Source organism: Leptinotarsa decemlineata, unplaced genomic scaffold (assembly GCF_025532065.1).
Source record: "Leptinotarsa decemlineata unplaced genomic scaffold, Ldec_3_MD MMD2_P_RNA_scaffold_6, whole genome shotgun sequence".
In the NCBI taxonomy this organism is placed as follows: Eukaryota; Metazoa; Arthropoda; class Insecta; order Coleoptera; family Chrysomelidae; genus Leptinotarsa; species Leptinotarsa decemlineata.
In genome coordinates, this window is record NW_027412533.1 from 9,365,420 (window position 1) to 9,383,868 (window position 18,449).

Sequence of the window (18,449 nt, forward strand, 5' to 3'; positions counted from 1 at the left end):
CAATGATGTGGTAGGAATTTGTCGACGTTGTATTCACCATCTGGCATAGTAACCCACCTTGAGAGGTAGAATTGAAACCCCGGATGTGAAATACATTCAATTAGATGACAAAAGTTTGAGTTATTTATCGATGACGTGAACATGGTCAAATTTGATTTTGTTTTAGTCAAGAAAATTTTGGTATCTCGATTATGTGAAATTTACGTAACACCTTTAGCGGCTTCACGTTTCGTTTCTTATCAGAATGAATTCGCTGTCTGGTCATTCAGGAAGTTGCACTTGAAGGAATTCAACATCAACCCTATCCGTCCGTATTACAAAGCGAACGAGTAGAGAGATAGGTAGTTTAATAAATCAATCAAGATTTTGCAAAAAATTCTTGATGCATGATTTATTGCTGCAATTATACTAAAACCGATAAGTTTATCCCTTCATTTCTTATCTTATGCAAGCAATTGATTTTCCCGAACTGGAGATAATGTTGAAGTATATGTATTTCATCATATTGTCGGTATATATGAGAGTGGAAACCATTTTCTCACTTAGTTATTCTGAACAACGCGAAAACAGATCAACACAACATCAGAAATGAAGATATATTTTCTTTTGCTTCTCTGCATTGTAGCCCTTGCAACTGGCCTTCCAGGTAAAAAAAATATCCTTGTATCATTGTGGTAGAACTCAATATTTTTCAAATATCTTATTACCATTTCAAAATGCACGAATTACATAAACCCCATAATTGTTGCAGATTAACATTTTGATTCTCACTGTGATGTGTTATGGTATAAACATATATCAATAAAACCTGCATTTGTTAAAGGACCTTCAATTTCCTTTTTTAAATATATAGGTGTATTCCAATATCAGTATAATTTTCAAGTATCAACATGATTTTTTCTCAAATGTCAGTATCATTCTTTCAGTTTGAGACAGTTTGATACCACCGATAACATTTCCTTTCATAATTTTTTTTGTATTTTTTGCAAGTGTAATGGTGATGGCGTTGAAAGCGAAAAGTTCTAATTCACTCCAATAACTTACGATGTAAATACAGCGTGACTCACGGTCGATGGTAGGTTAGACGTTTCTGGAAAACGATAAGCATGATTTCTCTGAAAATTTTACCTCTCACATTTCCTTACCTGTTCTATCGACCTAAAATATTTTCAGCATTTCGGCGTTGCCACTTCTATCAGAAAGTCCTAGCAATAATATTTTTTTAAATGGAACACCCCGTATATTAATACATTTCTGGAATCGCTCTAGTATTTTAATACTTTCTTGTTAATGATGTTCAATACCTATCCCTATCTGTTTTCGAGATAAAAAATAAATTGTGCTAAATATGGTCCAAAACATAGCCTTAATTGAAATTAAGTACATCAGTACTCTCAATTCATGAAAAGTTGATATTTTGATGATAGTTTGAACAAATTCGAAATATTCAAATAACACAAAGAAATCGACTCCATATCATATAGGGCGTGCTAAAATTACTATTATTTCCATTGTGCATAAAATTAGTCGAAGGTTCATTTTTTCAAATGAAACCCCCTGTATATTACTCGATAAAGTGAAAGATGATGAAAAATGCTTCAAAATGATGAACATGTCTCCATACCTAAATCGTCAAGTTTTCTTAATGAAGCCGTTTTTGTGGAAAAATAGTTATTCACGTTTTACCTACAAGTGTTGAAAGTGGCATTTTATTTTGTGAGTGGGGATTATTGCAAAACGAGCGTCAGCAAGTGAATCAAACTCACGAGCAAAATAAAATCACTTTTAACAAATGTATCATACAAATTTTTTTGTATAACGTTACTGCTGATAATAAAAAAAATTATAGGGTCCATTGGATTTGAATACACGATCTTTGAATTACAAGGCAAATGTTACAACTACATACGCCAACTCACGTTATTTTCAGAAGGATTATTGGTTAGTCATGAAGGACTTTCTACAGTTGGACTGGATACTACTTCGTCATCATCAGTAACTTCACAGGGATTTAATATTACTAATAGCACGAACTGCATGTGTGAACTTTTCTAAATGATTTTTTGGTTGGTGTTCTGATTGGAGTGTTTCTATCAAAGAGATTTTCAATAACAGTTGTACAAAAAATAATTTTAAACGAATTTGATTTCTAGGTAGCCGTGGAAATATCAAGCTTATGACAGTTTGGTGACTTTTATAAGTAATTGATAAATGGTTATTGACGGTGTTTCAAAAAATCGCCAAAATGAATGCAAATATTGATTATTCAAACGAAGTTCTTGTGAAATTATTTATTATACACGGACAGTGTGATCAAATCATCGCCAGATCTCATAGAAAATTCAACCAAATGTATCCCGAATTAACACCAATGAACGAGAGGAAGTTTGTAAGATTACAAAATAATTTACTTAACTATGGCTCCATGTTAAAAGCGTCTTCAACATTACCAAAACCTGTTACTTCAAATGAGGACAATACTGTTAACGTTTTGGCATATTTTTATCCATATCCAGAAGCTACCATTCGCAGTGCAGAAAAAGATTTAGGTGTATCACATGCTTCAATACAACGAATTTTGAAAAATCACGGAATGCATCCGTATAAATTTACCAAAGTTCAAGCTCTAAAAGCAGAAGACTTCGAACGTAGAATGCATTTTTGTGAATCCCTTTTGATTCATACACATGAAGATCAGGAATTTTTGTCAAAAATAATTTGGAGCGACGAATCAAAATTTACGAGGAATGGTATTTTCAATAGAAGGAATAAACATTTTTGGGCTGATCATAATCCTCATGTTACAAAAGAAATGGGTTTTCAAGAAAAATTTGACCTGAATGTTTTCTGTATTCTGAAGAACAATAAAATTTGCTTTTTTATTTATGAAGACACACTGAATGCAAAGAGATATCTCCGAATATCTCGTCCTTAAGGACGACTTCAACCGATTTTCTTGAAAATTTGCCTTTAGAGGTATATAGGAATTCGTGGTTTCAACTGGACGGAGCGCCAGCTCATTCCACCCAGGAAGCTTCCAGGAAACTTGACGAACTCTTCGACGATCGTTGGTTTAGACGTTTAGGGCCGTGGGATTGGCCACCGAGATCACCCGATCTCACGCCACTTGACTTTTTTCATGGGGTATTCCGAAAGAAAAGCAATACAGTACTCCAGTGCCTACCAAAGAAGAATTGCGACGGCGAATAGTGCGGAGTATTGAAGATCTGGATCCCCAGGAAATTGAAAAAGCAAGCACAAGTCGCGTACAAAAAAACATTTTGAAGTGTTTTGAATGTAATGGACAACATTTTCAGCATTTATTGTGAAAATGTGATATTTTTTTACAATTTTGTTATTTTGAATCATCCTTTTCTGTTATTGTCTGTACTTTCACTTGTTTTAGCCCACACAAACTTACTTTTTACCTAGAAATGACTGATTTTTGGTACAATTGTTCCCTGGAAACTTTGAGCCATAGTTAAGGAAATTTTTTTGTAACCTTACAAACTTCCTCTCGTTCATTGGTGTTAATTCAGGATACATTTGGTTGAAGTTTTTACGTTCTGATAATGATTTGATCACTTTGTTCATGTGTATAATAAATAATTTCATAAGAACTTCGTTTGAATAATCGATATTTGCATTCATTTTGGAAGATGATTCGAAACACCGTCGATAACTCTTTGTAAATTACCTATAAAAGTAACCGAACTGCTATAAGCTTGATAATTCTACTGCTACCGAAATCCAAATTCTAAAAAAAAATAATGTTTCTAGAAGAAGCGACTTTATTGAGAAAACTCAACGATATAGGTATAGGGATATGATATATCATCTTGAAGCATTTTTCACCATCTTTCAATTTACCGAGTAATATACAGGGAGTTTTATTTGAAAAATGAACTTTTGACTACTTTTATGCACAATAGAAATAATAGTAATTTTAGCACGCCCTGTATGATATGGAGTCGATTCCTTGGTGTTATTTGAATATATCAAGTTTGTCTTAACTATCATCAAAATATCAACTTTTCATGAATTGAGAGTACTGATGTACTTAATTTCAATTAAGGCTATGTTTTGGACCATATTTAGCACAATTTATTTTTTATCTCGAAAACTGATAGAGATAGGTATACGACATTATCAACAAAAAAGTATTAAAATACCAGAGCGATTCCAAAAATGTATTAATATACGGGGTGTTCTATTTAAAAAAATAAAGTTGCTGAGACTTTTTGATGGAAGTAGTAACGCCGCAATGCTGAAAATATTTTAGATCGATAGAACAGGTAAGGAAATGTGAGAGGTGAAATTTTCAGAAAAATCATGCTTTGCATTTTCCAGAAACGTCTAACCTACCATCGACCGTGAGTCACGCTGTATAATATACACTACCACAGTTGCTGTAGTGAGTATTGTTAATAACATAGTTGAAGGTCTCAAAACAGGCAATATTGTAGGAATTGAAGTATCTGACTACTTCGAAGCCTTCAACTATGTTTCTCATTGATTTCTTTGGAAAAAGTAGCAAATATGGTAAAACCTCAAGGATTTTGATGAAAATTCGACAGACGGTCAAAAAGTCATTAAAAACGATATAGATGCTGAAATTTTCTTACGGAAATGCCTGAAAGTTTTTTTCCAAATGCTCAACGGTGGTCAGTGAAAATACACAAAACAAGCAACTTTTTGCAATATTTCACTGCTTTTAGATCTGAAACATATGCCAGTACACATAAAATAGTAATTCAGAGCCATACAAAAAGTGATTTACTCAAAAATTTTATAAACTCTAACGATCAAAATAAAGCAGAAACTGACAACTGACGTAACGAAACGTCAAATTCGTTTTCAAAACCAACCTCACGCTAGTTTTGAATCATCATGAATACGTTTCAAATCATAGTTGATGTGACGTCATCGTTTGAACGCCAGGACGAATGTATTTGAATCACAGACGAATACGTTTTGAATATATGAGCGACAGAAAACGCCTTCGCTTAGAATAATTATAAACCGTGCAAACTCGAAATAGTTGTAGACTCGCTTTTCAAAGTGAGTTTTTGCAAAGCTTCCCATACTATAATTCTCGTATTGCTTCGGAAAATTCAGTTTAAAACAAACTTGTATTTATACTAAATTGGGTTGCAAACAATGACTATCGATGTAGAGTTAAGTATGAATGATTATCGCTGTAAATGAGACTGTGAATGAAATGTACGTAAAGCCCAACACAGACCTGAAGTCCCAACAAAAAAAACTGATATGTCGTCAATAAGGCTGAAAGGTCCATCACATTTGGGACATAAAAATTCACCTTTTCGCAGTATTAGCTGCTAGTTTCTCAAATGCATAAGTAAATCACACTTTTGGAAAAGTGAGTTTTTGGCTTTCTACTACTTCATCTTGATACAAAAAATGTGGGAATCAAGATGGAGTAGTAGAAAGCCAAAAACTTTCTTTCTCAAAAAATTAGTCACTCCTAAAAATATAACCCTCTTTATTCAAATCATACTTATTATCATAAAATTTATAAATTTTCACAATATTTATATTGAGCAGTACGAATGCCACGAACTGTTAAAAGTGAATATCAATTGTTTTACTCGATCATTTAGATTTGCAATTTAAGGACATGACCAACACCTAAGTTAAGAAATCAATGTGCTCTTCCTGCATACTAATTATCGGGTTGGCATAGATGGAAAATACGTTAGAAATGGAAATATTTGAAAAAACTGATGAATATATGCAGAACAACGTTATTTCGAAACTAATGTCCCAATACGAAAAAATGTCGATAAATTGGTGAGTGAATGGCTAAGAAAAAGAGGAAATTCATCTGAAATCTCTTTTAAAGTTACTTAATCACCTGGCAACACTGTGCGAGTGATAAAGTTTGACAACTTTGACATTTGTTTATGTATCGTTGGGTTTATAATAAAAATATCTGTATTTTTACGAATTATCTAATGTTATTTGCGACAAGTCGCAGTAAATAGGTGAATGAAGATGCAGCTGGTGTATTGGATACAAAACAGAAAGTTCATAGTGTTGTACAGATTACTAGAGTAACATTTTCCAAAAACCCGTTTTTTTTACTAAAAATGAACAAATCTCCCAAAGTTGAATTTCCCGCATGAAAAGTTTGCTTGCTATAGTGTTTTTTTCATGTATTGAATCATCTGTGCAAGTTTCATGAAGATCCAATGGTTGTCGAAATAGTTCGAATAGAGCCACTCACTTTGGACCTAACCTAACCTAACCTTCACCAATTCTTCTCGAAAATGTTTCGTTTCATAGTGACACAGTTATATTGATGATTTCATAGTTTATAACACCTGGTCACAGAATGACATCTGACTAATAATTAATTAATAAAAAATATAAAAAAAAACAGAAAATTGGTTTACTGGTGACAAACTATAGATGAAAAGGCATAAATTACACAATATATTCAGTACCTACCTTATTTTGACAACTGAAACCCCTTATATGTTTTGCCACATTGAGAACGGTATATTCGATGCCTTCCCACCATCAATTATTTTTTATTGTTGTGTGTTTATATACAAATATGATTTCACTACAAGAATATCAAATTTCACGGCCGAAGTCATGATCAGAGAGAGTGAAACTCGGCTTATTTCATTATTTTACATTTCAAAAAGTTTCTAATCCACTACATATGTTTTTCGCGTAACGTAATCAATACAACATTCATGTATCTATCTACACTTCTTCTAAACGAAAGTATGATGTTTATTAGTAACTAGTCGTATTTAGTTATTTCATCTCTCGAGGAAAGAGCCAATTATTTCATAGAACGTATCCAATGTTCCGAAGGTCAGCCCGTATATTCAGAACTGTAGCTTGCAGTTTTCATTCTTATAATTCGTTCTAATTTTCCATTTTTTTTTGACAGATGTAAACGGATATACAGTGCATGGTACACTGTTGCAATTCTTCCATTTGCCATGTTGTATTTCGAAACGTATAACTAATTATGACCCATTTCTAAAGACGAGTTCAAAATAAACTTCTCCCACCAGATATAAGGATGACGCTGATTTGTTGAGTTAATGTTTGAGTTAATGTTTTGAAACGTGTTTTGGAAGTGCTGTGCTAAGATCTATTAAAATAAGATATAAGGAACATTTAGCACACTTAAAATATGGAAGACCTGAAAAATCAGCAGTCACCCATTATATTTTGCAACAAAACCATTCCATAGACTTCATTTCAATAAAATTAGTCAGACAAGTTAACAACAACAGGCATCTAGATGCCTAAGAGAGTGTAGGAATAAGTGAACAATATAATATTATGAATAACGATGGTGGGCTGATACCTAATATACTATATAGCTTGTTGAAGCAATATTTTATTTATTAGATTCACCTGACCGTTACCTAGGCAATATTGTGAAATTAATTTTATATAGGTAGCTTATAATATTTTAATTATTTTATTTCTTACCGGGATATTATAAGCTTATATCGTCATAGTTACGCTATCAATAAAGAGGGTCATAACTCCCTTGGGACATTATAGATTTTATAATTCCCTCTACCTTTCACAAGTAAAAATAAATAGAAATGAAAACTGAACCATATTTTATTGATTCACATCATTACAAATAATAAATGTACAATTTTGAAATGTTCCTTGAAAATTACTTCCGCCACTGGAAACAATTTCTTCTTTTGTATGGCTAGAGCTTATGTTCACTACAGTCGAGGTACCTGCCTCTTCTGATGACAAAGTAGACAACATACGCGCCGTTTTATTTCTCAATTCGATGCTATCCTCCAAATACCCCTCCGCCACCGTGGAACTTTTCCAACCTCCGTGTCTTTTTAAGTTAGTCATAGTTGCTCCTGCATTGGCTAGAGCAGTAGCAGAAGTGCGACGAAGGCAATGTCCCGTATAGGAAGATGAGTTTGGCAATCCTAAATACATTGCGATTTTGCTGGGGATTTTCCCAAACATGTTTTTTCCAATTGGCTGAGATGTACATTTATTTTGTCGGAAGCTCAAAAAAAATCGTTCAATACCTTTAGGACGCAAAGACATATAAAGTCTTAATAAAGACAAAGCGGAGAACTCTTTTTCATCCACAACTGTAAATTTCTTCGATACACCAGTTTTACTTTCCGGTACGTTCACTACCATAACGGAATCCCGGTCCTCTATATCCGATATCTTCATATTCAAAAGTTCCTGACTTCTGCATCCTCCAAAATAACCCATAATCAAAACAACCTATAACAAAAAAAAGGAAATAAATACACACAAAAAGGAAAATAAGAAAAAAATTACCTTATGCAATAAATGAATATCATTAGGAGCGTCCTTTAGGAATCTGATAACATCTTTAGGAGATAAAACAGCAGACTTTTTCGGCTTATAACTCTTACTCTTCCGTTCCAAAAAAGCCTGTAGTTCATTGAACTTGGTGATATCTCGTTTCTCATGTATAGTCACCATCGATTTTAGCATTGACCATTTAGTCCATAAAGAATTCGGACTATACGTTTCTGACTGAAACGAATAAACACAATTACTACCAAATCTACCAAAAAACATAGAAAATTCCTTACCAGTTCTTGAAAATATGCCAGAAATACAGTTTCAGTGACATCTTTTGGCATAACATTTTTCCGTGTCAGCCAGTCCAGATATACTTGTATTCTTTTTGGTATACGGCTTCACTTTTCGATAGAATTAATGATTCTCTTGCTTGTTCAGCTTTTTTCAAAATATCCTCCATTATATTTGGGGTAGAAAACACGTTTTCACCGCAAACACAGCTTGATAACAAAGTTCTGTTTATAAACAAGTAACATAGCAACAACCTAGCAACAAGAAAACTCTACTATAATCAACGGTACCTGATTCAAATATACCGGGAAGGTAATGAATTGGTACATTTTTCCGTTTCAAAAATGAACAAAATTTTATTGAAACCGGTCAGAAATAAAATTATCTATGTACCACGGGAATTAATGAGCCTTAATAACCTCAGGCAATTGCTGTCCCTCGGGCCAGAGGCCCTCGGGACGCAAACTTTGCCATCGGTAATTAAGGCCCTCCTAATTCCCTTGATACATAAATAACTAATATTCACCTAACTATTACACATTGTAAAATTAATTTGAGACTAGTAGATGAGACAATATTGTAAAATTAATTCAATACACTCAAGACGCAGGAACCTAGAACAGATATCTTTGGTATAAATGAGGATAGCTTTGTAATATGATTAGTTGGATCTTCTTGAAGACAATGACTTGGTGATCGAAATACATGTCGAGGTGTTAAAATAACGGTTTGATGCTGGAAAAAACTTCAGTAATACTCAATTGAATATTGTTAACATAGACATTGAAAAAATTATTAATATTGAATTCAGCTAATTTCAATAATAGATAATCTCACATACATTTACTGAAAATAATTAATTTGTAACAATACAACTTCGTTCACTTGAACACTACCATGCCAATACTAAGAGCAAACATAAGATGTGATCAAATCTGGTCTTTCTCTTCCAGATGGAACTTGTCCAGACGTAGACCCCATTCATCCAGTCTACTTACCAGACACAGTGCAATGCGCATATTTTCATCAGTGCTCCCATGGCATTGCCTACAGATTCATATGCCCGCCTGGAACATACTGGGACCAACAGGAGTCGGTGTGCAACACAGTAGTGAACTGTGGAAATCTTCGAACCACTACTTGGTTACCAACTGGTCCCACCGGGGCAACCCCTGCCAACTGATCAACATGAAATATCTGAGAAAGACCATAACTTTTCTGAAATTCAAACTGAGGCGGCTTATTCTGAATGAGCCTTATTCAAATTCAATATACTTTTATTAATTGAAATGCCTATTATTTTTTCACCATGATCAAATGGCTGATTGGTCCTGCTGAGGTTACCAAATATTTTCTTGAAAATGTGTCTAGAAATTTGCAATTTCTTCACAGGATATTTCAGGAACTGTATTTGTTTTTTTAAAGAAATAGCGATATCTGTTCTTTTTCTCCATTTATAACCAAACAGACTTGAAAAGTGTACTTACATGGTTGATATAAACAGAAATCGTGTTCAAATGAATTATAAGACTATCCTATACAAATTTTCAAATATTGTTATCAGGAGTTCAATCTAGTAAAATCTATGTAATATTTTCCAGCAGTGTTCCAGGTTATGAAATGGTTTTTGAAACAGAGAATGCATCCATCTGTTAAAATATCTGGAACCAAGAGAATGGTTGGTTCGAAATTACCTTTAATGTAACTTTATGTGAAATATGATATAAGAAGTGCGATCGGCGGTATCAATTTTTTATTGGGAACGTAAGGTGAAAGTTACTGGATACAGAATGAGTGCTTTGAATTTTATTCATTTGATTTTTTCTGATTTTTGGCGTTTCTAATTCTAATTCAATTTCAATATGACTTTTATTTAAATTTTGAGGAATGACTTGATTCAAGTGAGATCAACCTCACTTTGAGTGAGGTGAAAAAACCGGTCAAAGCAACCCTTTTTCATGGACAAGCACTACAGGAATATTCTTAAGGCGCTCTCAGAGCGGTGCCTGTGCGAAAGTAGCGATCCACATTAGATTTGAATCGCTGGAGATTAAATTCATTTGGTAAAATGTCCTCAGGAAGTTTATTCCACATAAACGCAGTTCTTCAGATTTAAGAGTTCGTAAACAGTGAAGTTTGAGGTGTATTGAGTTGAACCTCAAAACGATGAACAGCCACAGTCCGTCGCGTATTTCTGATATATACCGCTCTTGGTGGAATCAAATGTGTCAAATCACTTGAACACCTCCCGTGAAAGTGTCTATAGAAGAGAGAAAAATCTCCAACCTTTTTTCGGTGTTCCAGGCTATCAAGGTTGCACTTGACTGCAGGCGAATCGCTTTATTCTGGATGGAATTCAGCAACTTCAGGGTAGGTATATGTTTGGGGGCAAAGCTTCATACATGAGAACAATACTCCTAAGAAGGTCTGATCTGACCTTTGGAATGTGCTTGAATGTGGTTGACAGTGTTAAAAGAGTGCTTAGCCATTTGGAGAAAAATGAATTGATTAAATGAAATAATGAAATATTGGGACCAAATTGAATTACCGATTAATTTCATTTGAAGAAAAAATAATACAAAAAAATTAGTAGAAGTAAATAATGATCAGTATGAATTTCAAAAAATATAAGATCGTCGATTTGTAAAGAAAACAAATTTTTGAGACCTGAAATGAAAATGAATATAAATCAATGAAAAATAATTCAAGTGTCAAAATATTCGAAAAACAACAATACAACGAATTGTAATGATGAAAATGATCAAAATTTTCTTTCCAATAAAATTGCTTTTACTTTTGCGATATTGTTTCCTGCTGCAGAAGATCATGGTGCATACTTTGTTTGAAGCAAGACGGCGCCTTCACATTATGAAGATCCGGTTCAAGAATACCTCAATGAAATATTTCATAATTGGTGGATTGGCAGACGGTGGCTTATTGACTTGCCAGCAATATAACCAGACTTGATTTCTTTGCACTTTTTTTCTGAGAACATACAAAAAGTTAAGTGTGTTTCAACATATCTGAAAATATTGTCGAATTTACAAAAAAAATCGTCAAGAATTCTGTTGACTCCAGAAATAGTAGGTAATGTTGAAATTCGTCAACGATCATGGTCGTGCAGTTATGAATAGCAAGTTTAACAATAAATTTCATTCAATATTTCTCTATTATTTATCGAATGATTCAGTAAATTTTTGTTCTATTCGTTATGAAAACAGTTATCACAATAGTCAATTTACTATGCAAGTCTCTGGAGTTTTCAGTTACCTCTCTTACAAGGATGAGTGGAGAATAGAATAGTATATGTCCAAATGAAAATATTTCCCAACTTTTTTCTGAAATATTTTTGTTAACAATTTCATTAAATTTTACCGTTAATTTTCTGAAGCACTGTATAATATATCGTTTTGATATAATATATAGTTATGATGACAGCACAATAATTGTGAAAAAATTTTTAGGTTATTTGGGAAATGTCTTCTCGCAACACACCATTTTCATATAGAAATGTGTTTTGGTTGATTTCCGGGTTTTGCCGTGGTCTTCTCTGGTCATAATATCCAAACGTTTCAACTGCATTGCGACAGTCATCTTCAGTGGCGTGTTGGAAGTACTTTTCTCAACGTATCAACTGAAACGAATTAATTTCAATTTTAGACGGAAGATGAATATATACACAAAAAGAGTTGTTAGAAAATAAACCCCATGTCATAACAAAAACAAACTAGTTGATATTAATGTTTCAGAATGTATATTTACATATCGTAGCGTATTTATATTTTGAACTGTTTCCGGACGTTTTTGTTTATCATGAATCAGCTGTTTTTCCGATGTGGGTATAAAGCCGGCCCAATTTATATTCTGAGGTCAATGATTGGCAGAAATCATATTTGTAAGTAGAAAAAAATGGGCGGATTTTTTTCTTCTTTTATACATACTTGCTAAATTCTTTATTTCATCCTGACATCATCTCAATCGGAATATACCCAAGAAATTGACTCAATTTCCGGATTCTATAGTTTTTCTTACATGAAAACGTTAGCAAAATTCATGAAATTTCAATTCCTTTACAACAATCATCGATATCAGATATCTGAAAATGACATTATCAATATCAATGCGTCAATTTTTTTAAATGTTTTCATTAATATTCAATTTCAAATTGTGAAACTCAGATTACTTGTAAGTGTTGTTCATTTTTTTTTTGTTCTTTTCTATTGTATTTCATTTTTGGACGCTAAAATGAAATACAATAGACGAAGTCTCTATCCAGAGACGAAAGCTTGGCGATTTGTGAAATAGAGTAAGTATATATATACATATATATATATATATATATATATATATATATATATATATATATATATATATATATATATATATATATATATATATATATATATATATATATATGTTATATTAGAAAAATCAATGCACCCTTTGTCCAAGGATTGCACCATAATAAACGCATATCTACATCAGCAGTTCCTGATCCTATAAATATGGGAAAACAAGAGGACGCCTCATTCTTGAACCACTTCGCGACTATCCAAGTTCGTCGATTTCTTGAATCATTTTTGTAACATTTTATACTTTATTGTAAATATTATATTCAATAAAGTTTATTTTTAAAAATACAAATTCAGTGTGAACCACATAACATATATATATATATATATATATATATATATATATATATATATATATATATATATACATACTCTCCTGTGCATACTGTTTTTTACACTCACTCCGATAAACGGATTACGATCTAATAATGAAAATAAATTCAAAATGAAATCAGTAATATTGATCGTAAGACAGTTTTTTGTGGTGGAAAAATAGTTTTGTATCGACCTCCTGTGGTTATTTTTATCTTCCACAATCTGAAAAATGTGAAAATTGTAATAGAGAAGTTCATGCACATATTCAGAAGATACTCCATTGGTAGATTTTCACTGAATAGTTTTACAGAAATGGTTTCTTCAGGTGTGTAAAGACACGTGGAAGTGTCAGAATAAAATGTTTTATGAATTATGGATTTTCATCAAGAATTGGACGATTCCATCAAATAACTCTATACTTGTGTAGAAGGTATAAATGCCCAAAGAAGATCTATTAAAAAATATTAGTGAATTGAGTGAAATATTCATGTATTCAAATGTTATTATAAAAATTTTGTTATTGAAAATTTGCGCTTCATATATTTCTGAAATCATTCAGCATATTGTGAGTATTGTATTGAAATTATTCTCTCTAATGGAATCATATCATGGGGTGGAATTTCAGGAAATTCAAAGAAAAACTGAGTATTTCAATTCCAGAAATAATATAGGGTAAACTATACAGTGGTTAGCCCCAACGTAGTCATTGGCCATGCATTTTTCAAACGCTTATAATAACTGTAATCCATACTATCCAAATACACCGGTGGCGTTAAAACAACCCTAAACTATTCTCTATCACTAGATAATATCAAATTTCACAGTTGGCATAATTGCGCAAAAATGGCGGTGATCTCCTTTCATGGAGCATAACTCGTGTGTGAAAACAGTGTTTTGTTAAGAAAAGTTTAAGGTACACTGTGATTTGAGGTGAGTCAAGTCACGTAATTTTGTACAAGCAATATGCGGTATAGTTGTTTTTTATTATTTGTATTGCATTATATATTGATTTTTGACCATTTATATGGCTCCAACCTCTAAATCTTAATTTATTATGGGAGGACAATGATTGCCTGGAAATATCAGCAATAAACAGTTAATGGACCCTAGGCCAATGACTATAAAATCTATTCTACTCGAATATGATTGTTATGAACATGACAATGATTAAGTAAACAAGGATAGGTATGATTAAACTATGCAATGAAGGCGTTGAAATATATGTACACAGTTGTTGGCCGGAGGCCAATAACTATAATCAACTGGGGCCAATCACTGTATTTCTGTGCTTTTTCAGCTGTGCAAAATGCCTAAAATTGAAGAGGGTGGTCGCTATTCCAAAAAATATAGCGAGCAGCAGCTGCAAAGTGCTTTGAAAGCAATTAATGATGGGGTACCACTCAGAGAGGCCGCCAGACATTTCAGTATTCCTCGAGCAACCCTACAATTCAGGAGGAGTGATAAGTTCACGAAAATAAGTCCGGGTCCACCTCCCATACTGACCAGTACAGAAGAAGAGCTTCTGGTCAAATGGGTAGTGGAAAATGCCCAAAAAGGGTTTCCGAGATGAAAGGAAGATCTCCAGTCGGCCGTCAAATCAAGAAAGTACCACGAAAAAATCCTTTTAAGGAGAATTATCCACATGAGGGATGGAATGAAGCCTTTCTTCGACGCCACACCATTTTATCAATTCGAACACCTGAGGCTGTTACCTCCGCTAGTTCCAACGTATCAGAGAAAGACATTAGAAAATGGTTTGGAGACATTAACATCTATTTGGTATCTAAGGGATATGATGAGATATTGACTGATCCCTCAAGAATTTTTAATGGTGACGAAACTTGTTTCAATTTATGTCCAAAGAATTCAAGAGTGTTGGCACCAAGGGGTTCTAAGAATATCTACGAGGTAGACCACGCCTCTTCTAAACAGAATATGTATTACAGTTATGTTCACCTTTTCTGCCACGGGTCTTACAACACCACCAATGATCATATATCCGGGAAAAAGATTGAAGGCTGAAATTGCGGCATCCGTTCCACCTGAATGGGGAATAGCTATGAGCGATACGGGATGGATGAAAGCAGAAGTTTTCCAAGATTATATTTGCAATGTCCCACATCCCTCCTTGGTTGAAAATAATATTAAGTTTCCTATAATCCTTTTTGTAGATGGTCATAGCACCCACCTGACATACGAATTGAGTGATATCTGTAAAGAATTGAAAATTATTTTGATTTGTCTTTATCCCAACGCTACTAAAATCCTTCAACCAGCAGATGTATCTGCTTTCAAGCCAATCAAAAGTGGCTGAAAAAAAGAAGTTCTGAAATGGAGGACAGACAATTTGAATTGTATTCTTGGAAAAGATAATTTCTCACCCATTTTAGAGGAAGTGGTCAAATATTATGCAAGGGAGAAGACTATATCTAACGGGTTTCGCGCCACTGGATTATATCCTTTTAATCCAGACTCGATAGATTTTTCAAAATGTTTGGGGGGACAAAATCAAAAACAAGAGGATGAAAAGTATAATAGACAGCCACAACCAATGTGCTACGATACCTTTCAAAATATCTTAGGTGAAGAGAAAATTAAACTGTTTCAAAACTTCTGTGGAAAAACTGATGATGACTGTGCGGAAAGAACCAGAGAAAAACACAAGTAGGGGAGAAAGTAACGAATTGGATCCAACTGAATATCAAGATGAATTTAATTCAACTACCATTGACAACCAACTGGAGTTAGGACAAAATAATATACATATGAGTGAACCATCGGTACCGACAGAGCCTAATCTGGAAGATCTAGACCTAGAAGAGATAATTTTGAATGGAGGAGAATTGGAAAAGACAGGTACAAAAGATATTGAAAAACGAAATGATGAAGCAGAAAATGATTTGAATGAAAAATCAGATGTGGATTCATTCTCAGTTGATTTGGAAAATATTCTGATTATTTTTGATGATATGCTAATGCAAATAGAAGGCAATGTCATAATTGAGGAAGTTCATACTAAGGCCGATGAAAACAATGATGATATCCAAAATGACGTACCTATAAATTTGGAAAACGTTTTAAAATATGCAAAAACACCGCAGAGAAAAGGAAATAGAAACACAGAGAGAACTTAATTCGTAATAACTGGAACCAATTGGAAGGAAAATAAACGCAAGTAAGAGGAGGAAAAGTTTGCAAAGGAACAAGAGAAAGAAAAAAAGAAAAAAATGCGACAGGAACAAAAATCCGCAAATATTCTAAAAAAAGCTAGGATGGAAGAAAATAGGAAGAAGACGATAGAGAATGAAAAAAGAAACATGTAAGAAAGGAAATGAGAAAATCGAACAAAAAGAACATTGTTGAATGTATATCGAAAATGGAAAATGCAGAAGTATCGCAAAGCATGCAACGTGTTACAAAAAAATTGTTTCAAAACGAGTCCAGGACACAGTCAGATCAAAAACTCAATCAAAACACACTGAAAAATTATAATTCCATAAATATCATTTTCGAAGTTATTTTCAACCCCAATGAAAAATACCCTTTGAAAAATCTGATAAAAGAAGTTGGGATATCGGAGGAGCTTAATATCAAGATATCTGTTGGACTATGCTATATTTGCACAAATAATCTTTCACCAATTAATTTTGGAATCAAGTGCCAGGGATGTGCCAGATCTTACCATATTCAATGCATGAAAAGACACAACTTACATCAATCAAATTCTGCAATTTTCCATTGCAAAACGTGTTTGAAGAAACAACAAATTGTATAAATCTTATCTTATCTAATAAAATCCAGAATTAATGACCTAACTATATATTTATTAGCACTTTGATATTCACTCACTTATGTTTTAGAGTTCCAAAATAAATTGGTAATTATGGGCCAATAACTACAATATCACATGGCCAATCTCTGTAGTATAGCGGCCAATTACTGTGGATTCGAATATTTTCATTTTGGGAAGTTCAAAATATGTTTTTGTTTGTTATCAGAATGATCCAATTGTGTTTAAGGAAAAGTTCAAAGTTTACTCTATAAATCAAAACATAGTGAAATGCGTTTTATGCTCAAATATGACTTCTGTTCATATTTACAAAAATGACAGACCTTAAAGGGCCAATAACTACCCCAATTACCCTACTAAAACTTCAAGAATGCTCGATTTTTTTTTCACTTAAGTTGGTAGCTTCTTCAGCTGCGCGATCGACCAACTCATTGCCCATTATTGCTGCATGACCTCTCACCCAAACGAACCTTACTTCACCTGAAGAAGAAATGATAGAATATATGTGTCTTCTGATGTTGCAAAGCAATACATTTTCATATTTTTTCATGATTGGATGACTGATAGAATCTAGTGCCGACTTAGAATTTGACAAGATAATTTGACAGATAAGATGAATAATATATCAAATATAATATTTTTAACGCGTCTTTTTTCCCTGCGACTGGCGTCTTACTTGGAATATTTGAAAATCTGTTTTCATTGCACATCTGGAACATAAAACGATTCTACATACAAAATTTCAGCTTCTGAAAATGTAGAGGTACGGAGAAACAGTGATTTAAAATTAACATTATTTTATGAACGAGCGTTTTCCTCTAATGGATTATATTCTACTTTTGTGATATTGTTTTCTGCTGCAGATCATGATGTATGCTTTGATTGCAGCAAGACGTTGCGCCTACACATTATGAAGGTCCGGTTCAAAAATACCTGACTGGCCAGCAATAACGCCAGATTCAATTCTTTCGCACTATTTTTTCTGAAATTAAACGGAAAGTGAAGTGTTTCCCAACATATCTGAAAATATTATGGTATTTACGGAAAAAATCGTCGAGAAATCTGCTAACGACTCCAGAAATAGTAGGTAGTATTAAAATTCATGTCATACGAATAATATGAAGACTACACCACGTTTGGATCAATTTTCAACTGGTTTTTCATGTGTATTTGCCTTCGAATGATTCGAATGTATTTCTACTATATTCATTCGTGATGATTGAACTTACTATGATTGAACTCATCATGATTTCACTTATTCTATGATCCTTTCTTTTGAAGTCCTTGCGGGGGATTTACCGTATAAGCAGAACACCCACGTGCCAAAATATTTTTCGATTACATCGAATCAGTCAGGCTCTGTCCTTATTCCCAAGCAATTT

At 33.3% G+C, this 18,449-nt stretch overlaps 2 protein-coding genes and 1 long non-coding RNA gene across 3 annotated transcripts; 1 reads left to right on the forward strand and 2 right to left on the reverse strand.

Annotated features, from left to right (window-relative positions):
• The first annotated feature begins 485 nt into the window (after positions 1-485).
• LOC141480115 (uncharacterized) lies at positions 486-9,900 on the forward strand. The gene is made up of 2 exons (XM_074169916.1): positions 486-646; positions 9,564-9,900. The coding sequence occupies exons 1-2, from the start codon at positions 589-591 to the stop codon at positions 9,791-9,793; spliced, it is 288 nt and encodes a 95-aa protein (XP_074026017.1). The 5' UTR covers positions 486-588; the 3' UTR covers positions 9,794-9,900.
• On the reverse strand, positions 7,624-9,126 carry LOC141480195 (uncharacterized). Its single transcript, XM_074170085.1, has 3 exons — positions 8,610-9,126; positions 8,329-8,550; positions 7,624-8,271 (listed from the first exon to the last, which is right to left on the reverse strand). The coding sequence occupies exons 1-3, from the start codon at positions 8,658-8,660 to the stop codon at positions 7,624-7,626; spliced, it is 921 nt and encodes a 306-aa protein (XP_074026186.1). The 5' UTR covers positions 8,661-9,126.
• LOC141480116 (uncharacterized) lies at positions 9,703-18,236 on the reverse strand. Its single transcript, XR_012464171.1, has 2 exons — positions 17,127-18,236; positions 9,703-12,244 (listed from the first exon to the last, which is right to left on the reverse strand). It is a non-coding gene; the product is annotated as an uncharacterized lncRNA (long non-coding RNA).
• Between the last annotated feature and the right edge of the window lie 213 nt (positions 18,237-18,449).